The following is a 26,052-nucleotide window of genomic DNA, read 5'->3' on the forward strand; positions in this document are numbered from 1 at the left end:
TGAGGGCAAATGTCTCGTCTAGTCTACCTGTCACACTGTAGGTGCGACTGTGATCCGCTCCCCCAGGACTGAGGGCAAATGTCTCGTCTAGTCTACCTGTCACACTGTAGGTGCGACTGTGACCCGCTCCCCTGGGGCTGGAGGGCAAATGTCTCGTCTAGTCTACCTGTCACACTGTAGGTGCGACTGTGATCCGCTCCCCCAGGACTGAGGGCAAATGTCTCGTCTAGTCTACCTGTCACACTGTAGGTGCCACTGTGACCTGGTCCCCCAGGGCTGGAGGGCAAATGTCTCGTCTAGTCTACCTGTCACACTGTAGGTGCGACTGTGACCCGCTCCCCTGGGGCTGGAGGGCAAATGTCTCGTCTAGTCTACCTGTCACACTGTAGGTACGACTGTGACCTGCTACCCCAGGGCTGGAGGGCAAACGTCTCGTCTAGTCTACCTGTCACACTGTAGGTGCGACTGTGACCCGCTCCCCCGGGGCTGGAGGGCAAACGTCTCGTCTAGTCTACCTGTCACACTGTAGGTACGACTGTGATCCGCTCCCCCAGGGCTGGAGGACAAATGTCTCGTCTAGTCTACCTGTCACACTGTAGGTGCGACTGTGACCCTCTCCCCCAGGGCTGGAGGGCAAATGTCTCGTCTAGTCTACCTGTCACACTGTAGGTGCGACTGTGATCCGCTCCCCCAGGACTGAGGGCAAATGTCTCGTCTAGTCTACCTGTCCCACTGTAGGTGCGACTGTGACCTGGTCCCCCAGGGCTGGAGGGCAAATGTCTCGTCTAGTCTACCTGTCCCACTGTAGGTACGACTGTGACCCGCTCCCCCAGGGCTGGAGGGCAAATGTCTCGTCTAGTCTACCTGTCACACTGTAGGTGCGACTGTGACCCGCTCCCCTGGGGCTGGAGGGCAAATGTCTCGTCTAGTCTACCTGTCACACTGTAGGTGCGACTGTGATCCGCTCCCCCAGGACTGAGGGCAAATGTCTCGTCTAGTCTACCTGTCACACTGTAAGTGCGACTGTGACCCGCTCCCCTGGGGCTGGAGGGCAAATGTCTCGTCTAGTCTACCTGTCACACTGTAGGTGCGACTGTGACCCGCTCCCCTGGGGCTGGAGGGCAAATGTCTCGTCTAGTCTACCTGTCACACTGTAGGTGCGACTGTGACCCACTCCCCCAGGACTGAGGGCAAATGTCTCGTCTAGTCTACCTGTCACACTGTAGGTGCGACTGTGACCCACTCCCCCAGGACTGAGGGCAAATGTCTCGTCTAGTCTACCTGTCACACTGTAGGTGCGACTGTGACCCTCTCCCCCAGGGCTGGAGGGCAAATGTCTCGTCTAGTCTACCTGTCACACTGTAGGTGCGACTGTGACCTGGTCCCCCAGGGCTGGAGGGCAAATGTCTCGTCTAGTCTACCTGTCCCACTGTAGGTACGACTGTGACCCGCTCCCCCAGGGCTGGAGGGCAAATGTCTCGTCTAGTCTACCTGTCACACTGTAGGTGCGACTGTGACCTGGTCCCCCAGGGCTGGAGGGCAAATGTCTCGTCTAGTCTACCTGTCACACTGTAGGTGCGACTGTGATCCGCTCCCCCAGGACTGAGGGCAAATGTCTCATCTAGTCTACCTGTCCCACTGTAGGTGCGACTGTGACCCGCTCCCCTGGGGCTGGAGGGCAAATGTCTCGTCTAGTCTACCTGTCACACTGTAGGTGCGACTGTGATCCGCTCCCCCAGGACTGAGGGCAAATGTCTCGTCTAGTCTACCTGTCACACTGTAAGTGCGACTGTGACCCGCTCCCCTGGGGCTGGAGGGCAAATGTCTCGTCTAGTCTACCTGTCACACTGTAGGTGCGACTGTGATCCGCTCCCCCAGGGCTGGAGGGCAAATGTCTCATCTAGTCTACCTGTCCCACTGTAGGTGCGACTGTGACCCGCTCCCCTGGGGCTGGAGGGCAAATGTCTCGTCTAGTCTACCTGTCACACTGTAGGTGCGACTGTGATCCGCTCCCCCAGGACTGAGGGCAAATGTCTCGTCTAGTCTACCTGTCACACTGTAAGTGCGACTGTGACCCGCTCCCCTGGGGCTGGAGGGCAAATGTCTCGTCTAGTCTACCTGTCACACTGTAGGTGCGACTGTGACGCGCTCCCCTGGGGCTGGAGGGCAAATGTCTCGTCTAGTCTACCTGTCACACTGTAGGTGCGACTGTGACCCGCTCCCCTGGGGCTGGAGGGCAAATGTCTCGTCTAGTCTACCTGTCACACTGTAGGTGCGACTGTGACCCACTCCCCCAGGACTGAGGGCAAATGTCTCATCTAGTCTACCTGTCACACTGTAGGTGCGACTGTGACCCGCTCCCCCAGGCTCCAGCCTCACGCAGGATCCCCACTGCGCGCCGCCATCCCGGCCCTTCAGTCTCGCCCGCCAGCTGCTGTGGGCCCGTCCGGCGAGGGCTCTTGCTGCTCCTCGGGCGTCCCGCCCCCCCACTGGGCGCTGGGGCCCCGCTTTCTCACGGGTGAGGCCACGCACACTGTTAGGCACGTCTGCGGCAGGAGGGTCTCGGGTCACGCTTACGCACTGCCGCAAACAGAGCCCCCGCCCTGCCGCCCACTGTCCCCGCTGCCCTGCCGTGCCAGGAGGCCCCCGAGGTCCCTAGGGGTGACGGTGAGGATGGCAAGTGGGCTTGGGCTGGGTCTTCTGGAGGGGCCGAGGGCCGGCGGTAGATGTGGGCGCGCAGGCCCGAGGGCTTGGGCGGGAGCCGGGCTGCAGTCGCTGCCACGACAGGGAAGACTGCACTCGGTGAAGGCCGGACTCCAGCCCGGCTGTTACACAGGGAGCCGCCAGACAGCCATGGGGGGCTCGGTGACCCAGGGGACAGAGGGGGAAGGAAGCTCTCAAAGGCGAGGGGGGGCTGGCAGGCGGGACGCCAGTGCTGGAGGGGCAGGGATGGAGCAGGCAGATGGCACTTCCATCCCCACCGCGGACCAGGCAGGGCCGTCAGACGACAAGGGCGAGGGCGCGGCTGGGAGCCGGTGACGTGGGTCCAGACTCGCCCCAGGGCCTCTGCTCTGGCGGGTCAGGGTGGGCCCGGGCACCTGCGTCCCTAGCGAGCGCCCAGTGATGGGACGAGCTGCTGATGGCACGAGGCTCGAGCAGATGACAACAATCACCCTGCCTGTGCGCCCTCCTCCGTGCGGCCCTGGCGGGCCCCTGCAGCGGGGCCACCGTCCCGTGGCTGCTGGTTCCTATTTGCCAGCGAGGCGGCGTGGGGGAGAGCTGGTGATGCCGCGTGACGGGGCCACGCGGGGCCGGGGCAGAGCCAGGCGAGCGGAGCCCGCACCTGCGTGTGGGCGGGAGGAGCCGGCCCCGCTGCGACAGAGGGGAGGCAGGAGGCGTGTTTCAGGAATGGAATTTAATGTAACTGCAACCCGAACACGCACGGGGCGGGCAGGGAGGGACGCGAGTCCCCCGCCCTCTGGACCTGGCGGCACCCTCTCGGGGCTCCACCTCCCGGGACAAACACTGATCTGGCGGCGGGGCAGTGGCACCGGACAGCGCCGCGCCCAGGCCGGCCGGGAGGGCGCCGCAGTGAGCCCGAGAGCCGGCCAGGGCCGCGCCAGGCCCCGGCCGGGCGTGTAAACGGCTGAGCAGGCGTGGGGGCGAGGGCGTGTCCTCGCTAAGTGCCGCGGGACGAGGGGAAACGCAAACAACAACAGGTGAACAGAGAGTTCTGGAGACACCCACGGCCTGTCACGGGCGACAACATGGCAATGAAGACGGCCCTGCCGGCTGGCAGGCGGGCGGGCGGGCGCGTCCCCGGGCGGCAGGAGGCCACCTTGGCGGGAGCCCGGCACGCGCCGGCCGGGCTTTTTGGTACCGTGCACGCGGCAGCGCGGAGGCTGCGGTTGAGTCCGGAGGGAAGATTTCATCTCCTTCCCCGAAACCGACGGGGGCGGCGGACGAGACTTCTCAGGACAGGCCTCTTGTGGGCGAGGGGCTTGTGAGGCGAGCGTCAACGCAGGGCGGGCGGCCTGGAGGGGTCCCGGGCGGAGGCCAGAGGTAGCCAGAGGCCAGGAGCGCCCGCGTAGGGGCTTGGCAGGTGTGTCCGCCGGGAGCCGGGCCGGGCCGGGCCGGGCGCTGGCTGCGGCGGCGTCACTGGGTCCGGAGCTGGTAATCTAGGAGACGGGAGGCGTCCGTGCTCGGCCGTGCCGTGGGGGAGGGGCCCGCAAGGCTGTGGGGCTTGGGGCGGCACCTGCGCCCGAGGGCACCCCTCCCACAGGCGCGCCGCACTCACCTCCGTTCTGCGTGATGTAACGCACCCAGGGCAGCGCCTGGTAGCCGCTCTTCTCGATGATCTTCAGGTAGCGCACCTGGGCACGGGCACCAGCGCCCTGAGCACGCTCGGGCCTCCCCCGGACACCCTCAGCACTCCTCCCGGGGCAGGTGGGGAGGGAAGAGGGCGAGGAGCCGGGCCTGCTCGCGGACACGCCCGAGGCAGGCCTGGGGCAGGCCTGGCCCCAGAGGGCTCCAGCTCTCTGTGGGTCTCTCCCGCCTGGGCTCTCCAGGAGGCGCCAGGAAAACAGGCCCCACGTGGGCCCAGCGTGCGGGCGGCAGAGCCTCGCACGCCAGTTTCAGGGCAGAAGGAGTCTCTGGGCTTCGGGCCGAGCACGGGGCAGGTCTGAGCAGACGTGGCTCGAATTAGGGTCAGGCGGCCCGTGAGGAGAAGCAGAGCCTGGTGGCACTGGGGGGGGGGGTGGGGAAGGTCCCGGGACGAGCAGACTCGCACCGTCTCTGAGCCTGGCGTGCCGCAGTCTGTCCCCTGCCAGCCCGGGCCGGCCTGCCTCTGCTCCGGGCCCAGCGCCACACATACCTGGATGCCGGAGGTGGTGAAGTAGGGGATCTCGAACTTGACGCTGATCGGGGGCTTGCCCTCCTTGTCCTCGGCCTCCACGCTGGGCAGGCCGAAGTGGGCCCGCATCAGGTACTCTTTGCCGCCCTGGGGGGCAGGTGAGGGGCCCGTCAGATTCAGCCCTGCCCCAGCTCGGCCAGCAGCTGGCCCTGGAGGACGCCGGGCGGTCGGAGCTGAGCTCGCCAGGCTGCCTGCCAGCCCCGGTCCCCAAGCCCCTGTGAGGCGAGGCCTCTGGCCGCCCCGCACCCCATCCCCTCAACACACCGTCCCCGAGCCTGGTGGACCAGACAGACTGGCCTTGGGGAGGAAGTGGGGGAGGGGGCTGCGTAATGACAGTGGCAGGCGAGGGCTACAGGGCTAGGAGGGACAAGGGGCCCGCACCCTAGCCAGACGTCCTGGCAAACAGCCCCCGCGCCCAGTCTCAGGAGAGCCTGGGAAAGAAAGCAGAAGTGTCAACAGGAGGAACGTGAGCAAGAGTGAGATGCCACGGACGGCCGGGCCACGCCTCGGGGCGGACCAGGTTAACCGCTGCTGAAGGCGCGCGGGGGGTGGGGGGGTGGCTCTGGCCCCTCAGGACTCAGCAGGGACTAGAGACACGGGCCAGACCAGGCCCCGCAGGGACCGGAACCCACATCCTGGCTGTGACCTTTGCCCTCTCCCTGGTGGTGCCCTGCGCAGGGGAGGCATGATCTGGGCTCCAGCCACGCCTCAGCGGCAGCTGCTCCGACCACGGCCACATCTGCCCAAAGGAGGCCAGCCTCCAAGCCGCGGCTCCCTCCCCGGGGCTGCAGCGAGAGCGAGGACCCTGCTCGACCTGGTCCCAGGTACCGAGGAGGAGGACGGGCTCTGGGAAAGCGAGGGAAGAGTGACGCGGCATCGGCCACCGGCAAAGCAGGCTGCAGAGGGATAGACACGCTCTGTGAGCCCAGGCAAGGAACACCGAAGCACACCCAAAATCTGAGCCTTTCCCAAGACCCTTCGAAGGGAAAATGCAAGCAAAACAAAAACAAAAACAAAATCGAAACAGTGGGGAGGATGGGCAGAGCGGTGCCCGGCAACCGCAAAGAAAACAGGACGGGGCTGCTGTCACGCGGGAGGGTCACAGGCGCGGAGGAGGACAGGCCGAGGTCCTGTGAGCCTCAGGGAACACACAGTTGCAGCTATCCCTGCACCAAGAGACACGGCAGCAGCTGCGGCGCGGCAGGTGCCTCGAGCGCTGGGAAGAGGCTGGAGGAGAGGCCCGGCCTGGGCTCTGCCCCGGCTGACACGCAGCCCACCGCGTGGACACGCATGTCGCGTTCTCCACCCTGGTGACACGGGCCTTGCCGTGTTCTCGAGTACATATGGGGTGTTTACAAACACTGACCTTTTACGAGTGCACGAGGACACCTCGGCCAATTCTAAAAGGTAGAAACAGTACAAAGAACGTTCTCTGACCTCGGGGCACCAAATCCACAGAGCGAGGAGAAAACGTGAACGCAAAAAGGCCCTTCCACCAGGAAGTTAAAACCCCTCTGATCAATTACAGAAGTTCTAGAAAATAATGCTATCAAACATGTCAGAATCTACGGGTTATCTGGCCAAGGCGGGGCTCGGGGAAGCATCTGTGGCTCAAATACTTACATCAGTACAGATTTAAAAATAAAAATAAAGGAATTAAACATCCAACTCAAAAAGTAAGAATCAGAACAAAGAAAAGATGAAGAGATTAACATTAAAGACTTGGAAAACAGGAAAATAGTACAACTAATTAAAAAGCAAATCTGGAAAAGAATAGACAAGCCACTAGATAATCTGATCGAGAAAAAAGGAAAGACACAAATAGGCAAAACAAGAAATAACCAGCGAAAAATAACTGTCATAAGAGAAGGGGGGAAAAAAAGAGCATTTTCTACAACTATGTGTTAAAAAATCTGGCCAGGCATTTATATAATATAAATTAAAATATAATTTAGATAAAAAGAATTTATATTATATAAATGCCTGGCCAGATTTTTTAACACATAGTTGTAGAAAATACTCTTTTAACACATAGTTGTAGAAAATCATATTTTCTAGGAAAATATAATTTACCCCAACTAAGTCCACAGAATAGAAACTTTAAATGACCTGATTTCCACAGAAAAAAGAGTAGCAAAGACGTAGATGGCTGCACAGCCAAAATCATCAACTTGCTCAAGACCAATCTCAAGGCTACTTAAATTGTTCTGCAGCATGGGAAAAGACAAAAACATTACAAATCAGATATAACATCAATACCAAAACTTGATGGAGACTCTACCAACAATAAAAATAAATAAATCCCAGGGCCGGGTGCGGTGGCTCACGCCTGTCATCCCAGCACTCTGGGAGGCCGAGGCGGGAGGATGGCTCAGGAGCTCAGGAGCTCAGGAGTTTGAGACCAGCCTGAGCAACAGGGAGACCCCATCTCGTCTCTACTAAAAATAGAAAGAAATTAATTAGCCAACTAAAATATATAGAAAAAATTAGCCGGGCATGGTGGTGCATGCCTGTAGTCCCAGCACTCTGGGAGGCTGAGGCGGAAGGATCACTTGAGCTCAGGAGTTTGAGGTTGCTATGGGCTGTGATAACACCACTGCACTCTACCTTGGATGACAGAGTAAGACTCTGTCTCAAAAAAAAAAGAGAAAAATCAGTCCCAGTTGTAAATATCAACACAAAAATCCAAAATACAATGCTGGCCAACAGAATTCAATGTGCATTAAAGAGAAAATATACCGCGATCAGGGGGAGCCTGCCGGAATGCGCGGATGGCTCCAGCTCCATCTCACTGATAGACAGGTCAGAGCAGAGGAACCACGACTGCTGACAGACACCCCGAGGCGGCACGCGACCACGCGCACCACCGCGCGAGCGGGACACACAGCGGAGCGGGCGGCGTTGAGCCGCAGCGCCGGGAGAAGGAAGCCTGGGCTCCGGTCAGGGCTGGGGCCAGGAGGCCGCCCTCCCCGCCCCCACCGCCAGGCCCTGAGGCAGCTGCCAGAGCAAGGCGGTGCCACAAGCCGTCATTGGGTGTCCGAGAATAGCAGAGGAAGGGGGACCGCAGCTGGCCGCACGCGACAAGAGAGCGTCTGAAACCCAGGAGGACGGAGAGGAAGGCCACCAGCAGCGAGGACAGTCAGGACGGCACGGGGACCTACCACCACTGCACAGACACCAGCCACCAGTGGAAGGCAGCACGGAGGAGAGGCTCCATTCACTAAAAACACGGAGCTGGAAGTCATCTCGGTGACAAATGCCCCAAGCCGGGGGTGAGTCCCAGGAGCTCCTGGGGCGGGGAGTGTCCTGTGGCTTTCTCTGAGGAGACCCACCGAGCTGTGCGCATCTCATCTGCGTGCCGCGCCGCGTGTACGCAGGCAGCTCACCCTTCCGGAAAAGTGCTTTTCACAACTGTGGGAAGCCCCATACGCGGTATATAAATAAGGCAAACATTAAAACATCCCCAAAAGGCACAAGCGTGAGCTACGACAGGCTAGTGGATAGGACAATTCAGCATCATAAAGGTATTTTTTTTTTTTTAATTTTATTTTTTTGAGACAAGGTCTCGCTCTGTCGCCCAGGCTGGAGTGCAGTGGTATCATCACAGCTCACTGCAGCCTCAAACTCCTGGGCTCAAGCGATCCTCCTGCCTCAGCCTCCTCAGTAGCTGGGACTACAGGTGCGCACCACCATGCTGCTAATTTTTCTATTTTCGTAGAGACAGCATCTTGCTACGTTGCCCAGGCTGGTCTCCAACTCCTGGCCTCAAGTGATCCTCCTGCCTCTGCCTCCCAAATTGCTATGATTATCACTGTGAGCCTCTGTGCTTGGCCCGTAAAGGTATTACTTTTTCCCAATTAACTTATAAATTCTGTGCAGACATATGAAGTCTAAAGTTCAAAAGGAGGCAGGGCATGGTGGCTTACTCCTGTAATCCTAGTACTCTGGGAAGCCGAAAAATAGAAAATTAGCCGGTGGTGCGCCTCTGCTACCGGCCTCTGCTCTCCGGTCCGAGACGGCTGAGAGCTCCCCTGCGACCCGGCCGGGGAAGCTCGGGAGGTGGCACCAGGGGGCTGCGGAAAGAGAGGATTTGGCACGATCCAGGACAATCTCAGCTCTGTGCAACCTCTGACCCATGGCGGTGCGCACCTGTAGTCCCAGCTACTCGGGAGGCTGAGGCAGGAGGATCGCTTGAGCCCAGGAGTCTGAGGTTGCTGTGAGCTACAATGACGCTACTGTACTCTATGCAGGGCGACACCGTGAGACTCTTGTCTCAAACAGAAAAGTTCGTAAGGGAAATGAAACAAACCAGAATCACCAGGAAAACCAGGAGAGAGAAGAGCCATGGGTGTGGGGGCAGTGAGGGTGGGGCGTGGGGCCCGGCAGATACAAAACCAGAACAAAGCCTCTAGTTACAACGTGGTCTTGCTGCGTGGACAGACAGACAGACAAGAGGAAGTTCGGAAATGGACCTAATGCCAGTGAAAATGTGATGCTTGATAAACGCAGCTTCTCAAACCACTGGGGAAGAGATGGACCTTTTGGTAAATACTAGGTGACTGGATGGTCATTTGGAGAAAGAAAAAACGATCTGTACCTCCTCCCAGCTACCAGACCACACTCAAAAAGGACCTGAAATCTAAGGAGCAAAATGCCACTGCCCAGGTTCTAGAAGCAAATTTGCCCATGGTGAACCCCTTTATCACTGGGGGTGGGGAAGCCTTTCAAAGTCTCACTTCAGATCCAGGCACAACGTGAGGAAAAGGCTGGGAAATCTGACTACAGCAAACGACATCCACAACAAAACAAAGCAGCAATCGCAGAGAGGTTACGCAGCCCCAAACACCGGAAGTCAAGTCAAAAGACAAACACCAAACTGGGGAAAACGACTCGGAACCTACACGGAAGACAAAGTGCCCATCTTCGATCTTGCCCGTATACGAGGGGCTCTTGGAAACTGAGAAGGAAGTGACCAAACCCGACAGAAAAGATGAGCAAGAGACAAGCTACGGTTCCCAGGAAAAGAAAGGTGCATAGCCCTGAGAGACAAGAAAAGCGGCTCCGTCTGGTTTCTAACAGGAGAACAGCAGGGCAGAGCGGCACGGAGGTACCGGCCTCTGCTCTCCGGTCCGAGCCGTCTGAAAGCTCCCCTGCGACCCGGCCGGGGAAGTTCCGGAGGTGGCGCCAGGGGGCTGCGGAAAGAGGGATTTGGCACGATCCAGGACAATCTCAGCTCCGTGCAACCTCTGACCCAACAATCCCACTCCCGGAACCTACACGACCAAGGCCACCGAGCATGCCCGGCCCAGGGCCAGTCACTGGCTGTCCTCTCCAGAGCTCGAGGTCACCAACAGCCTGGCGCCCTGCCGTGGGCGTGGCTGACCGCAGGCTGCATAAACGGCCCCACGGCGGAACAGCATGCAGCCGCAAGGAGGGCGAGGAGTCGAACGGCCAAGCGATCTTGAAAAAGAAGGGCGAAGCTGGAGGACCCACGCTTCCTGATCTCAAGCTTCACGAGGAAGCCGCAGTGCTGGAGACGGCGCGGCAGAGGTGCAGACACACAGGACAGAGGCGGCGGCTCCGCCCTGCGCGGTCGCCACCACCGGGCCGCCCCGGCCAGTCCATCCCGCTTTGATTCTTAAGAATTGCCTTTTTCCCCTAACTCTGTTTTCTGTTCGCGGAAAGCACGTGCGGGCATCCCTCGGAGACGCTGCAGGTCTGGCCCCGACAGAGCCAGCGACAGAGCCAGCGCGCACTGAAGCGAGTCACACGCACGTTCTGGTCTCCCAGGCACACAGCACTGCCGTCCGCGAAGCGCGCAAGAGCGCCACGTCTGGAAAACCAGTGCGCGTGCCTGATCAAAAACACTTCACTGCTACAACAGTCAGCGCTGACGCGGAGGCAGGACGCGGCCCGTGCTGTGGGCGACACGGCTCTGATGGAACCGCTAGTCGCAGGGTCGGCGACACGGCTCTGACGGAACCGCCAGTCGCAGGGTCGGCGACACGGCTCTGATGGAACCGCCAGTCGCAGGGTCGGCGACACGGCTCTGATGGAACCGCCAGTCGCAGGGTCGGCGACACGGCTCTGACGGAACCGCCAGTCGCAGGGTCGCACAGACCTTCGGTTTGCGGACACGCAGCGCCCGTGAGGCCCGGAAAGACAAGGCGCGCCAGCAGGGTTCCGACTCAACCCTACAGCAAGCTGCAGCCACGCTGGCTGGCGTGGCCCTGTCCCCCCTCCCCGCACACCGCTGGCCACGCCGTTTACTCTGCGGCTTGCTCTCCACTGTGTTTCGAAATACGAACGCTATTTTAACCAGTGGCCTCTAGAGGGAAGAGGACAGTCTGACGATCCGGGACACTGCCGCCCTCCGTGCCGCCAGAGCTGGCAGCTGAGACAGCGGCCAGAGGGGACGCTTCTCGTGCGGAGACGCTGAGTGACGAGGACACCAGAGTGGCGCTGCGCCTCGGTTCCAGCTCTGTGAGACAGAACGCCAGCGCCAGGCCCCGCCTCTCTGGGCACCCTGGGTCGCACACGCGGACTCCAGTCCTCAGACCCTTCCCGCACTGCCCGAGGCCACGCCGCAGCCACGCCTGCACCCAGTGCCGGCAGGGGAAGCGAGACTGCTTTCCTGGGGCTGGTGCCAGGTCCCGGGAGCGGCGCTGCGCTCCCCTCAAGGCAGCCTGCGCCCCTCGAGCCCGAGCCCGCCGTGGGCAGGACCGGATGAGCCCTCAGTCGGGGGACGGTGTGCGCCTGCCGGTGTTGGGGCGGGGTGGGGTCCCTCACTGTGGGTTGGGGGGACAGCAGGCAGTGCTGGGAAGCGTGGGAGGCAGGTCCCGACAAGAGGAGGGTGCAGAGGGGCCACCAGACTCTGCCCCCCCCTTCCCCTCCAGCCCAGCCTGGCCCTGGGCCCTCCGCCCACCCGCCCAGAAGCCCAGGCGTGGAACACGATGCGGACCGTCACCCCATCTAGGGGCGCAGGGGACCACCTTGCCCACATGGGCAGGGACAGGGGCGCGTGGGGCGGGTGGCTGCCTGGAGGGGTGCCCCGCCGAGCACGGTGCTCACCGGGAAGGACTTGATGGACCACACGATCTCGCTGTTCTCGGGGACCCACTTGACGCTGCCCACCGTCGTCTTGAACTTGGGCGAGTCGGCGTCGTTGGGCACTGGGATGTGGATCTCCACGTTGTTGGCCGTCGACCGCCGCTTGAACTGGCTCTTGGCCTGCAGGCGGGTTTGGAGGGCGAGGGTGAGACACTCCCCGCCTGGGCCACGCGACCCTCAGCCTGGCCCACGCGCCCCCAGCCCCGCCGCCTGACCCCCGGCTTCTCCAGACACGGCCCCTCAGTCCCCAAGACTCTCCCAGCTCCTGATCCCGGAAGTTCAGTCTCGCCCCCACCCGTCCCTCCGCCCCAGGCTCCCCATCCCTCCCTGAGGCCCAGCCGCAGCCCAGAACGGCATCTGTGTCCCCAAGGCCAGCCTGGGCCAGACTGGTGGGCGGCACTTCTGGGAAGCCCTCCTGGCCGGGGGAGGCAGCACCATCGCAGGGCAGGCCCTGGGGGGGTCTCCTCTCAGTGCCCGGCCCACGGCACCCCAGCCCCGGTCTGGACCCCCTGCCAAAGGCCGAGAAAGGGCCCGAGACACCGGGATGCCCTTGGCGGGGGCGGGCCGTCCACACCCCCACGCTGCCCGGCCCCCGGCCACGCACCTTGATCATGTACTCGATGCGGCTGTGCGAGTGCTTCTCGATCACCGACTCGATCCAGATCAAGGGCTTGACCTGCGGGGGAGGGGGTTGAGGATGGCGCCTGCAGCCGGCTGCGTTTCACAGAGCCGTTTCCCAGAGGGGACCCCGAGGCCCAGGGCAAGGGCCCTCTGCCCAGGTGCCCTCTGCCCAGGTGCGGCCCGGCACACTGCTGCCTGGCCCAGAGGGGCTCGCAGCCGGCGCGAGGACGGGCGGGGCGCAGAGACGGGAGCCGCAGGGAGCTGCCGAGAGCCTCCGTGTCCGTGCAGACGGGAACACACTGGGCCCAGCTGGAGATCCCGCCTGGGAAAAGGGTGGCGGTGGCTGGAGGGTCCCGTCCCCCGTGGAGTCTGGGGCTGGGGACAGGCTGCCCCCCCCCGTGCCCGCCGGGGTCTGCGCACGCACGTGGGTGTTGAGCCGGTAGGACATGAGCTCGAACTCGCCGTCGGGGGGGATGAAGGAGATGGTGCGGTCATTCTCGAAGCGCGACAGCCGCACACACTGGTGGAATTTCACATCCTCCAGCTCCACGGACTTGCTCTTACCACCTGGTGAGGGCAGGACAGACCCTGTGCCCTCCAGGTCACCCTCTCCCCTGCCCAGCAGGGCACGGCCCCCGGCCCCACTGTGAGGGCGACCTGGGCCGCAAACGCCAAGGGGGCTGGGCTCCTGACAATGGCTGGTCACCCCTCGCCCCCCCGCCCCCCGGAAGCAGAGCTGGTCTGCAGGGCTCACGCGGAGTCCCAGCTGGGAGCCCCGGGCCCGGCTGGGTGCTGCTCAAGAGCAGGACTTAGTGGGGGGTGGCTTGGGGCTCCCCGAGGGCCCAGCCCTGGCACCCCTCGGGTCCTGGGTCCTGTCTTTGCTTCCCACCCCACCGAGGGGCTGTGAGGTTGGGTCTCTGGGCGGGGAGCTGCCCCGACGGGCTCGTCCCGAGAAGCCCTCGCTGGGCCAGGCGTGTGGGCACCCCCGGGCCACTGAGCCCTGGGCCAGGGCCCCGAGCCCACGCTGCCCCCACCCTGCCGCGAGAAGTGCTGCCAGCCGAGCGGCGCCAGCCCAGACGGCCGTGTTGGGAATCAGACTGCGAGTACGCAGGGCCGAGGGGAGGGGGGAACTTGGCCCTGGAGGGGCCAGAGAACGAGTCCAGCCCTGAGACCCGGAAGGCAGCACAGGGCGGGTGGAGGACCGCTCTGTGAGGTTCTCGACTGGGGGCACCCCGGGGCCTGACTGGGTTTCTCGCTCCTGGGCCTCCTGCACCCGGGGTCAGCTGTCGCAGCCGTCTGCAAGGCCACGCGAGATGTTCCCACCCGAGTGCCCATGGCCAGCAAGCCCCTGGGCTCTGATCCGTGTGCCCGGTGGAGCCGTCCTCGCGGGGCCCGGCCGCGGCCGGGGGTACTCACGGCCCGTGTTGTCGAAGAGCACCTTGTCGTTGAGGCCCAGGCGCAGCTCGGGCATGCCCGAGAGGAAGACGCGCATCTTGATGGAGCCCACGATCTCGCTGCGCAGGACGTTGCCGTTGGCGCTGACCTGGGAGCAGCAGCAGCGGCGTGAGGGAGGCCCCGACTCCCAGCCACCGCCCGCCGTGCCCCGCGGCCGCCCGATCTCACTGCCCTTCTCGCCTCCAAGCACCTGCCCGTCCTGAGCAGCCCCAGCTGCGGGAGCCCCGCTCTCCCCCAGCACACACCTGGCGGAGGGGCCCAGGCCCACCTGCCCCATCCGGCCTGCGCACCAGGGGCCCTGGACACCGCGGTGGACGCTGCAGGTCCGCCCTCCGGGCCGCAGCCCACACTGGGGCCGGGCAAGGCAGCAGTGCCCGGAGTCCCTCTGAGAGCGTCTCGTGCACGGCGCCCTCCCGCCGGGACACCTGGCGCCGGTCCCTGTGCTCGTGGCCCTCGGCCAGTCCCTGCTCACCTGATGGGCTGACCCCGGCTCTCTCGGACCAGGCCACACTTACTTTTCTTTTTTTTTTTTTTTTTTTTTTTTTTTTTTTGAGACAGAGTCTCACTTTGTTGTCCAGGCTAGAGTGAGTGCCGTGGCGTCAGCCTAGCTCACAGCAACCTCAAACTCCTGGGCTTGAGTGATCCTTCTGCCTCAGCCTCCCGAGTAGCTGGGACTACAGGCATGCGCCACCATGCCCGGCTAATTTTTCATATATATATCAGTTGGCCAATTAATTTCTTTCTATTTATAGTAGAGACGGGGTCTCGCTCTTGCTCAGGCTGGTTTTGAACTCCTGACCTTGAGCAATCCGCCCGCCTCGGCCTCCCAAGAGCTAGGATTACAGGCGTGAGCCACAGCGCCCGGCCTACACTTACTTTTCTTGAACTCTGTTTCTCCTCTTGGCCTCTAGGGGAGGCCACTGGTCTCCCCTCCCCCAGGGACTGTCAAAGGTGGAGCTTCCTGGGCCCGGCCCTCCCTGCTTCCTCCCTGCCCTGAAGCCTGAGAACCCTCCACCCAAACTAGCAATAAACCAGAACAAATCAGCCACAGGGCTGAGCGCAGGGAGCATTTCCTCTGTGCCAGGCGCTGCCACACCCCTGCTTTGACAACCTGTGGGGCTGCGGATGACCTCGGGGACTACGACCCACTGCGCAAACCGGAGCGCACCAGGAAGTGCAACTCAGCAAGTCACACCAGGACCATGGGCCCGCTCCTCCCAGCCCGCCCTGGGTGAGCCAAGATGCTGCAGCCCCTCTCCTCGTGCCCATTTTAGAGATGAGGAAACAGGCACAGAGGGGAGGCCACGTCCACGCCGGCAAGCGAGCCAAGGCTCCCCAACTCGGACGCCGGCGGGGGGCCAGACGCCGGCTCCAGCCGGGCCACCGCGGTGGAGGGCCCGCGTTTCCTGCATGCCGAGAATTAGGCAGATCTGTCCGGTCTTTCACGCCAGTGTCCGGAATCACCACGTGGACAGACAGAAGCCCTTCGCCAGTTTGCTGCCTGAGGGGAAACTGAGGTGCCAAGCGAGTGACAGCCCTGAGACAGACACGGAACCGGGCGAGGCGCTGTGGGGTCTGGCTATGCTGTCCCCCCGTCCTCCCGCCCTGTCCCTGCCCCTCGCCCACTCCACCAGCAGGCGGCCCCGCACGGGCACAGCGTTCGCAGCCACCCCCGTGTGTCCGTCTGTCCCTGCGCCTGCCCCGGCGGGGCCGTGGGGCTGGCACTGCCGCGTCCGCGCCGAGCGGCGTCTGCGCGCAGCGTTGGGCCCTTGCCAGCCCGGGCTCCTGAGTGCCGGATGTCGCTGTCTTGCTCCAGGGCCCTCAGCGCACCCCGGCCGTGTCGCCCCCAGCTCCCCTTTTCTGGGGGGGGACTGCCCGGTGGCACTCTGCGCCTGACACGTGAGGTCACAGACGCCGCGCAGGAGGGCCAGGCAGCGGAGCGGAAGGCCGCCAGCCCACGAGGCTGGTCTCAGCCTGGCAGGCAGCGACCAGGACAAGGGGCCTTCGCAGCTGAGGCCTGCCCGGGCCACCCGAGGGCGCGCCCTCCCCGGGCGGGTGCGAAGGGATGTCTGGGGAGGATGGGCTGCGCGAGCACGTCGTCCGTCCAGACTGCCGACCCTGGGGGCAGATGCCGACTCGGCCACCATCTCAGGGAGGGAGGGCTGGGTTCTAGCACCGCCTCGCGCTGAGCCCTGTGGAGGAGCGGGGCCCCCTGGGCAGGGCCGCGAGCCGCGCGGGCGGTGGTGGGCACCCACGTTCCCGGGGCTTGGCGAGCTCCCTGCGGTTTGCCCCTGCCCAGCACCCTGGAGCCAGGCAGAGCGTGCCCTGGGCCCGGCGCACAGGCCGGAGGCCCCAGGCGGGAGGGACGTGGTAGCAAGGGCACCGCCTCGCCCGCGGCTCACAAGGGAAGACAGCGCAGGCTCGCACTGGCGCACGCGAGACTCCGTGGGGACCACTCTCTCGAGGTCCCACGCCCGGGACACGGCCCTCCCTGACCCCACTGGCCCCGCAGACAGGACAGCGCAGCGGGAGCCTGGAGTGGAGTGGGCGCCGTGGAGCAGACGGAGCTCAGGGAGACCCTCGCTGGGCTGGAGGGTAGGAAGGGGAACTCAGAAGGAACAGAGTGCCCCACAGCACCCCTCTCTGTTCCATCACACCCCCGCCCCGTGGTGCTGGCTCTGTCCCGACAGGGCGGGGCAACCTGTTGCTCTCTCCTCTCTGTCCTCCCTGCACTGGTGGGAACGCGCCCAGGGCAGGCGGCCCGGCAGAGTGGGGACCCAGAGCCCCAGGTCTGTGGCCACAGGACCCAGGGAGGCCCAGGGGACAGGACAGTCTAGCCAGTGAACAACGAGGGGGGAGCCCAGGAACGCCGCCCCACGAAGTCGCTGTGTCTCCAGAGCTCCAGAATCGTGCGGGTGCGAATCTGGCCCTCACGCCGCACCCTGACTTGCCCAGGACTCCGAGAACTGCACTCTCCGCCCGGCTCGGCTCCCAGACTGACCCCCGGGCGGCGCGCGCCCGGACAGACTTGAGCCGCAGGTGGCACACACGCTTTGAGAACCGCCCGCACGGCCCGCAGCTTGAGCGCTGGAACCTGCGGCCTGAACCTCACCAGACGCACTGCTGGTTAAAGCAAAAATGTCAGTATTTTCCATGCACCTTAAATAGGACCTAGAATCTTATCACACGGTACTCCAGTATGCTAGGATGTAATCCAAAATCACTCAGCATATGAAGGACCAAGAAAACGTCGACTTGCAAAGGAGAACAATTTAACAGATGCTGGGATTATCTGACAAAGATAGTCTGAATGAAAATGAAAACCCAACAGGCCAGTTGTGGGATGCGTTAGCTTCCAGTACATAGACCGAGACCCTTTATAGCATGAAGGGTTTACATCAGAAAAGAAGAAAGGTTTCAAATCAGTTATCTTCAGCTTTATCTCAGAAAACTGGAAAGAGAAGAGCAAAATAAATCCAAGTCAAAGGGAAGGAAATACTAGAGATAAGAGCAGAAATCAATGAATGAAATTGAAAACCAAAAAATAACAAAGAAAAATCAATGAAATAAAAAAATCAATTCTTTGTAAAAATCAATAAAGTAAATAAACCAAAAAGAATGACAAAGAAAAAGAGACAAGACACCAGTTACTCATATGAGGAATGAAAGAGAAGATATATCACTATAGACATTAAAAAGATAGTAAGGAAATACTATAAGCAACACTATGCATACAAACTCAACAACTTACATGAAATGGACCAATTTCTTCAAAACAACAAACTACCAAAACTCACCCAAGATGAAACAGAAAACCTAAGTAATTCAAAAAATTGAAATCCGGAGTTACAAACATTCTGAAAAAATAAATCTCCAGGCTCAGATAGTTTCATTGGTGAATTCTAACAAATGTTTAAAGCATTAACGTCAATTCTATATAATGCCTTCCAGAAAACAGAAGAGGAAGTGAGTACTTCCTAATTCATTTTATGAGGACTCCATTACCTTGATGCCAAAACCAGACAAAAATATAACGAAAAAGAGAGAAATAGCAGACCAATATGAACATAGATCCAAAAATCTCCAACAAAATATTAGCAAATGAAACCCAACGATACATAAAAAGAATGTAGATTAAGCATCCCTAATCCAAAGTCTGACCAAAACTTTCTGAGCACTGACCTGTCCCCACAAGTAGGAAATTCCACACCTGACCTCATGTGACAGGTCGCAGTCAAAATGCAAGCGCACAACACGCAGTTCATTCAGCATCCCTAAGGTAAAAATAAAATTACCTTCTAATTTACCTTCAGGCTATTTGTGTAAGGTATACACAAAAACATAAATGAATTTTGTGTTTAGACTTGGGTCCCATTCCCAAGATATCTCATTATGTATATGTAAATATTCCAAAGTCTAAAAAAATCCAAACTCTAAAACACTTTTGGTCACAAGCATTCGTATAAGGGATATTCAACCTGTAATACACTGGGGCCCACTGGAGTTTATTCCAGGAATGCAAGGCTGGTTCAATAATCAGAAAGCAGTCAGTGGAATCCACCACATTAACAGTCTCAAGAAGAAATCCCATGCGATCACCTCAACTGATGCATTTAACAAATGAAAAAGCATTTAGCAAAGTACAACAGCATTCATAATAAAAAAACCTTTCATCAGACTAGCAATAAAAGGGAACTTCCTCAATGCGAAAAAGGACATCTACAATACACCTACAGCTGACATCCTACTTGAAGATCAGGAACAATGCAAGAATGTCCACTCTCACCACTTGTATCCAACATTGTACTGGAAGTCTTAGTGCGGCAACAAGTCAAGGAAAAGAGATAAAAGGCATAAAGATCGAAAGGGAAGAAATAAACTGTCTGTATTTGCAGACAATACATCTATGGTACAAAGTCACACCGAATTTAAAAAATACTTCCAGAGGAAGTGAGTTTAGCAAGATTGCAGGATACCAGGTCAACACACAAATATCAATCTTATTTCTATCCCCTAGTGATGTCCAATTGGAAACTGAAATTTAAAAATATACAATTTATAACAGCTTCAAAAAAAGGAGAAATACTTATATATCATATGTATTCATATATATATATATCTATATAGTGTGTATGTCTCTCTGTGTGTCTATATATATATATAGACACACACACACGTTCATGGTGTTCATGGATTGGGACACTTAATATGGTAAAAATACCAATTCTCCCCAAGCTGAGCTATAGAGTTTTAACACAATACCAGGAAAAAGTCCTAGCGGGATTTTTGTAGATCTAGACAAGCTGATTCTAAAATTCTAAGGAACTAGAATAGCTAAAACAATTTTAAGAAAGAATGTTGGAAGAATCATACGATCTGATTTTCAGACTGACTACAAAGTCACAGCAATGAAGACAGTGTGGTATTGGCAAAGGCACAGACATGGAACAGAACAGAGTCCTGAAACAGACCCACACAGATACGGCCAATTTGCTTTTGACCAAAGTACAGAAGCAATTCAATGGAGAAAGGGCAGTCTTCTCTAAAAATGGTGTTGGAACAATTGCAAAAAATTATTTTGTGCACAAAAAACAATTAACTTGGATACAAACCTCACACTGTATATAAAATTTAACTCAGAATTGACCATAGATCAAAATGTGAAACTATCAATATAAAGCTTTTAGAAGAAAACTTAGGTCTGTATGACCTTCGGTTTGGCAATGACTTCTCGGACGGAGCACTAAAAGCACAACCGATAAAAAATAGTTGATGATTGGAATTCATCAAAATTAAAAACCCCTGCTCTTTGAAAGGCACTGCTAAATAGAATAAAAAGACAAGCCACAGACTGAGAGAAAATATTTGCAAATCACAAATCTGACAAAGGACTTATACCCAGGACACACTTTCTGGGTATAACTTTGAAAGCACTTTCAAAGTTCAACTGTGTGAAAACAAACAACCCGATTTAAAAATGCTCAAAAGACACAAAGAGACACTTCTTCAAAGAAGATATACAGATGACGAAGAAACACATGTTAATAAGAAGATGTTCGACGCCATCAGCCGTCAGGGCGATGCCGACGAGGACGGCGCCGAGACGCTGCAGCACACCCGCGGGGGCTGGCAGACACAGGAGCGCGGGCCAAGCACGCGGGGCAGCGGGAACTCCCCTCCGCTGTGGGCGGGTGCAAAGTGGCGACCGTCCGGCAGTTGCCCGTGAAGTCAAACACACGCTTACCGCGTGACCCAGCCACCCCACTCCTGGGTATTTGCCCTAGAGAAATAAAAGCCTAGCCCACACAGAAACCTGTGCACGGAACGTTTCCAGCAACCCTAGTCACAACGGCCACAAGTCGGAACACAACCCGGATGTCCCTGGACGGGTGAGCGGATGAACAGCCGGTGGCTCAGAACATACAAATAAACCTAAGTAAGTACAAACGGAGACAAACCTCCGACACACGTAACCAGCGCTGGCGGGACCTCAAGGCGTGGCCTTCGTGAGAGGAGGCAGACTCCAGAGGCCGCGGGCTGTACGATGCCGCTCGCATGGCAGTCTCAAAGCGACAGCGACGGGGCCGCGCCTCGCCACTCACACGACAGCCCCAAAGAGACGGGAACTGCGGCGATGGCGGACGGCCCGGTGGAGGCCAGGGTGTGGGGCGGGGCGGGGGCAGGACGACAAAGGGCGGCACGAGGCGGCTCTGGGGTCCTGCGTCCCGGCCGCAGTGATGGGTACACAGATGTGTACAAGCAGCACCATTCGTTCCAAAAAGGCCAACTTCACTCATGGCTTAACTAAAATTAAGGAAAAACCCTAAACATAACACAAAGCAGTAAAACAAAACAAAGAAACCAAACCCAAAAAACAAAACAAAACAAAACAAAACGGAGCCAGGCTGCAGGGGAGCCCCATCTCAGGAGCTGTCGCGTATGTGAGGGAGGCCGGGGCTGAGGCTGCCCCGGCCCAACAGGGCGGGCTTCCTCGTTACAGGAGCGCTTCGCTTCCTAGCTTGACATACTGCTTCTTAAAAGAAAAAAAAAACAACGTTCATGGCCGGGCATGGTGGTTCACGCCTGTAATCCTAGCACTATGGGAGGTTAAGGTGGGCGGATTGCTCGAGGTCAGGAGTTTGAAATCAGCCTAAGCAAGACCCCGTCTCTACTAAAAATAGAAAGAAATTAATTGGCCAACTAAAAATATATATACAAAAAAATGAGCCGGGCATGGCGACGCATGCCTGTAGTCCCAGCTACTCGGGAGGCTGAGGCAGGAGGATCGCTTGAGCCCAGGAGTTTGAGGTTGCTGTGAGCTAGGCTGACGCCACGGCACTCACTCTAGCCTGGGCAACGAAGCGAGACTCTGTCTCAAAAAAAACCAACAAAAAACACAAAACAAACTTCATGTATCAATTCTAAATCGGAACCAAAGCTAATGAAGATAAAACAAGTTCAGGGTTCGCCGTGTGGCCTAGACTGAACCCTGATCTGCTGCCACACGGACCCTGCACGGTTCTCGGGGCTTTGCTGGCTTTAAAATATAACTTGTGTTTGTTTCTGCCATGGAGGAGACACGGTGTAGACAGAAGGAAAGGAAGGAAGCCTACCAAGAGGTTGACAGACTCGATGACGTCCAAGAACACCTCATTCTTCCGGTACTTGATGCCTTCGGACCGCCAAGACACTGCGTTGGTGACGGTGGCCGGGGGCCGCGGGGCCCCCGTTTCCAGCTTGTGGCCTTCCTGCGTGATGTACCTTTGGGGCCACACAGCCAGCGTCAGGGAGGGGCCCCTGCACCAACACCCCGGCTTCGGGCCCCGACAGCGCGGCAGGGCTGCAGCGGGGCCAGGGCCGGCTGACTCGCAAACGGGCCCTCGGTTTCACCACGCCCGGAAAGGGCAGCCCGTGGTCCCCCGGGGCTGCTTAATACCAGAAAACCCTAACAATCTCCGAAACCCAGCAGACTCAGGTTACAATGGCCCTGGAGCATTCGTTTTGGGGGGGTCAAGGAGATAGTGCTGGGGAGGAAAACAGGCGGGGGCCAGCTGTCCCCGTGCCTGCTGGACGTGCAGGTGGGACTGAGCCCTGCGAGGGCAACCTGGCGACCCCGATCCCACTTGGGGGCGCCGTGGCTGGGAACACGGGCTTCTCCGCGCGCCCGCTGGCTCCCCGTGCACGGTGGGGACTGGCCGCGTGGGAACAGGCCGCGTGGGGAGGCTGCGAGCCACCAAGTGCGCCGTGCAGGGCCTGGCGCCAGGACGCACTCGGTCCCGTGACTCCAATGGAGGAAGATTTTCCTTGCGGACTCATGTGCGACAATAAAAACCCGGGCAGGCGACTCCCTAACAGCAAGGGATTTGGCGCATCTCCGTGGGTGGGAAATAAGGACCCGCAACCGGGAAGCACACCTGCTGTAAAGGGACGTCGGGTGAGAACGGGCCCCCGAACCACTGAGGGCAACTCGGTGAAAGCCCGTGCAGGGCGGGAGACGGGAGGGCGGACGGGAGACAACACCGGCCTCTCCCGTTCCCCAAACCCGATGGCGTCAGCAACCTGCCACCGCCCAGGCCCGGCCCGGGGCCCCGCGCTGCCCACTCACTCCTGCAGGATCTTGCTGTCGGTGGTCTGGGGGTAGCCGAAGTCCATGAGCTCGTCCAGCAGCTCGTAGATGATGACAAAGTTGTCCCGGATGCTCTCTTCCTCCAGCTCCTTGAAGTACTCGGAAAACACCTGCGGAGTTGGAGGCGGGGGTCGTTGGGATGGAGAAGAGAACGGACGGCGTGCTACAGGGCCGGGAGTGCGGGCGGGAGGAGGGCGGTGGCGGGCTGCGCCGGTGGTGGCGGCCACAGCCTGCTCAGAAGTCCCGGCCCAGCTCTCTTCTCCTCCTGCCAGGGCTGCGGCCCCCCAGCCTCCCTCCCATCCTGGCTGTAACAGTCAGCCCTGCCTCTGGGTCAGCAGGGACGCGGGTGAGCGCCGAGAGCCACCTGGGCCTCGGTGAGCCGCCGGGCTGCACAGCGACTCGCCTGCCCCGTCTCAACGTGAAGCTCAGAGGGTTAAAGCAGAGACGCCAAAGGAGAGGGGCTTGTTAGATGCTCTCTTTTTTGTTGTTGTTAATTTTTTTCCTCTACTTTTTAGAGATGGGTCTCACTCTGTCACCCAGGCTGGAGTGCAATGGCATGATCATAGCTCACTGCAGCCTTGAACTCCTAGGTTCAAGCGATCCTCCTGCCTCAGCCTCCTGAGTAGCTGGGACTGCAGGTGTGCACCACCACACCTGGTTAGTTTAAATAATTTTTTAGAGATGGGGTCTTACTATGTTGTTCCAGTTGGTCTTTTTTTTTTTTTTTTTTTTTTTTTGAGACAGTCTTGCTCTGTCACCTGGGCTAGAAGTGCCATGGTGTTAGCCTAGCTCAGGGCTCAAGCGATCCTCCTGCCTCAGCCTCCTGAGTAGCTGGAGCTACCATGATTGGCTAATATTTTTCAATTGCCCAGCTGATTTCTTTCTATTTTTAGTAGAGACGAGGTCTCGCTTTTGCTCAGGCTGGTCTGGCTCTTGCTGAGGCTGCTCTCAAACTCCTGACCTCAAGCGATCCTCCCACCTCAGCCTCCCAAAGTGCTAGCATTACAGGTGTGAGCATCATGCTTGGCTGCTCAGGTTGGTCTTGGTGTCCCGAGTAGCTAGGATCACAGTGTGGGCCACCGTGCCCGCCCAGCAGAAGCTCTTTGGTCAGCACTAACGCCGACGGGAGGAAGGTCGTAAAGCAGAAAAGAAACGCCCAGCACTGGGGGCGGAGAACCTGCCCCTGCCCACGTCCACGTGCGCCCTGCTCTGCTGGCGCCCTGGGCACGCCAGGGCTGCAGTCGCCCGGGGCTCTGCTTGGAAATCACGGGCAGCAGAGCCAGGCGCGGCCGGCCTGGGATGGCACCACTGCCCAGAGTGATGGCCAGCCCGCGGGCCGCACGGCAGATGCGCGGCTCTCCAGACCCTGCGCCCGACATTCTGTGCGGACAGCGCCACCTGAGGGATGGAAGCTCTCCTCGTCCCCCCGCCCCCCGGGACCCCACTCCCAGCTTTCTTCAGCCCTGGCCCCACCTGGCCAGGCCCCCACCGGCGCTGCTGGAAGCCTGCAGCAGCCTCCTCGCTGCCTGCAGGCTCTTCCTCTACTCAGCAGCCAGGAAGGTCACTTTAAGTCAAACCTGGGCTTTTCAGTGCCCTGCGCACAGCCCTCTGCGACCCTCCCCAGACGTGGGATGAAATCCAACGCCCACAGCCCCGTGAGCCACCACACTGGCCTCCCTGTGTTCCCTGACTGCCCCACGCACACTCCTGCCCCAGGGCCTTTGCGCCTGCTGCTGGCACCCCACCTCACCGTCAGCCTGGGCTGGCATGTGCCAATCTTCTCCACGGCAGGCCGGGGTGTGTGTGCCTTGAGAGCCCCCAGGGAGACGCTGAGCCGAGCTGGGCTCTGCGTCCCTGCCGGCATTCCACCTCTCCAAGCCCGGCTTTCACCAAAATCCCTCCACGGCTGGCGGGGGGCCTGCCCGCCCCTCGTGCGCTCAGGGCACACGCTGCTCTGAGCCCCGCCTTCTCCTGTGCGCCTCCCTCCTCACCAGGGTGGGGGAGCACGAAGGCCACAGAATCCCACCGCTGGGGGTGGGGCTGGGGGCCCATCCCACTTCCCGGGGCTGAGGGCCCAGCACTCCCCAGGATGCCGCGGCTCCGGCTCGGGTGGCCACGCACGGGAGGGCGCTGCCAACGCGGAGCCGAGACAGCTGCCGCCCGCCCGCCCACCCCCTTGGCCCTCGCACAGGACTCACCTGCACCACCTTATAGAGGAAGGAGAACACCAGCGACACGCACGCGTTCTTCTTGGACGTGGCGACCACTGCACAGCGGCCGCAGTTAAGGAGCCTTGAGACGCCTGGGCTGCCGCTGGGCAGGCCCCGGTCCCCGGAGGAACCCCCACCCCCACGCCCGGCTCCGAGCCTCCCCGGTACCACTCCCAGCCATTTGCTTGGCCTGCCGTGGGTCGCCAAGCTCCTAGTCGGAGCCAGGCCTGGAACACGGCGGTCAGCAGCCAGAGGTGGACTCACCCCCAGGGAGTGCGTGTTATCGCACAGAATCCCACGTGACACCGGGCACCTGTCCTGGCTGCTGGGTTGGGGGGCTTCCGAGTCGGGGGAGGGGCGGGGCTCCTTCCAGGTGTGGACGGCAGGCACAGTCCACCCTGCCCCTCCACCGCCAACCGCCCTGTGGCCCTGCTGAGGTCCGGCACTCCCCAGTCGGGGCCGATTCCGGCTCTAGCCCCTCCCGGCTTTGGTACCACGAGTCTTGGCCCCTGACACAAACATTTCAGGGAACCCTCCCTTGTCTCTGCTGTGGGCGGACGCACCAAGGTCACGCACACAAGGTGCCTGGCTCAGGCCCTCCCCTCGCCAGCGGAGCCAGTCCCCGCCTCCCGGGTCAGCGTGTGCCGGGCGCTCCTGTCCCTCTCCCCCTAACAGGCCCCGAGCCACCGGGGCAGGCCGGCTCCTCCTCTGCAGGGTCACGCCTGTGCCACCTGGCTCGTGTGCCCAGCAGCAAGCTCCAGGGCCACTCCGCCTCACTGCCTGCCTCGCCCTGGCACAGCACTGGGGCCCAGGAAATGACGACAGCCCGGTCCCAGGAGCGCTGGCCTCCCGTCCCCACCGGGCAGGTGCCCTCCCCACGTGCTCTACAAGGAGGGTAGTGGGCACCTCCCACCTCGTGGCCAGGGCCTTGCTGGAAATTGTCACCCAGCATTAGGACGAAGGGCCAGGCTGGGGGTCACAGGCTGCCTGTGCCGCCCTTCGGAGCTGTCCTCAGGGCCTTCCAGAGGAAAGCGAAGTCTAAACAGGGCGCACCACAGGGAGCCAGACAGCCCACAGTGGACGCACACAGAAGTCACCAGGAATGACCCCCCTGCAGT

At 59.9% G+C, this 26,052-nt stretch overlaps 1 protein-coding gene across 1 annotated transcript in view; it reads right to left on the minus strand.

Annotated features, from left to right (window-relative positions):
* Positions 1 to 3,400: 3,400 nt before the first annotated feature.
* Positions 3,401 to 26,052, minus strand: part of AP1M1 (adaptor related protein complex 1 subunit mu 1) — a 28,603-nt gene continuing 5,951 nt past the window's right edge. Inside the window, exons 3-12 of the mRNA XM_012758399.3 lie at positions 24,923 to 24,990; positions 22,704 to 22,834; positions 21,712 to 21,859; positions 14,060 to 14,186; positions 13,068 to 13,210; positions 12,627 to 12,698; positions 11,984 to 12,142; positions 4,874 to 4,999; positions 4,298 to 4,373; positions 3,401 to 4,178 (exon numbers count right to left, since the gene is read on the minus strand). Of these exons, the coding sequence (XP_012613853.1) occupies positions 4,156 to 4,178; positions 4,298 to 4,373; positions 4,874 to 4,999; positions 11,984 to 12,142; positions 12,627 to 12,698; positions 13,068 to 13,210; positions 14,060 to 14,186; positions 21,712 to 21,859; positions 22,704 to 22,834; positions 24,923 to 24,990 (1,073 nt within the window). The 3' untranslated portion in view covers positions 3,401 to 4,155. The remainder of the gene's footprint in view (positions 4,179 to 4,297; positions 4,374 to 4,873; positions 5,000 to 11,983; positions 12,143 to 12,626; positions 12,699 to 13,067; positions 13,211 to 14,059; positions 14,187 to 21,711; positions 21,860 to 22,703; positions 22,835 to 24,922; positions 24,991 to 26,052) is intronic.

The sequence above is a fragment of the Microcebus murinus genome, chromosome 4, assembly GCF_040939455.1.
Source record: "Microcebus murinus isolate Inina chromosome 4, M.murinus_Inina_mat1.0, whole genome shotgun sequence".
In the NCBI taxonomy this organism is placed as follows: Eukaryota; Metazoa; Chordata; class Mammalia; order Primates; family Cheirogaleidae; genus Microcebus; species Microcebus murinus.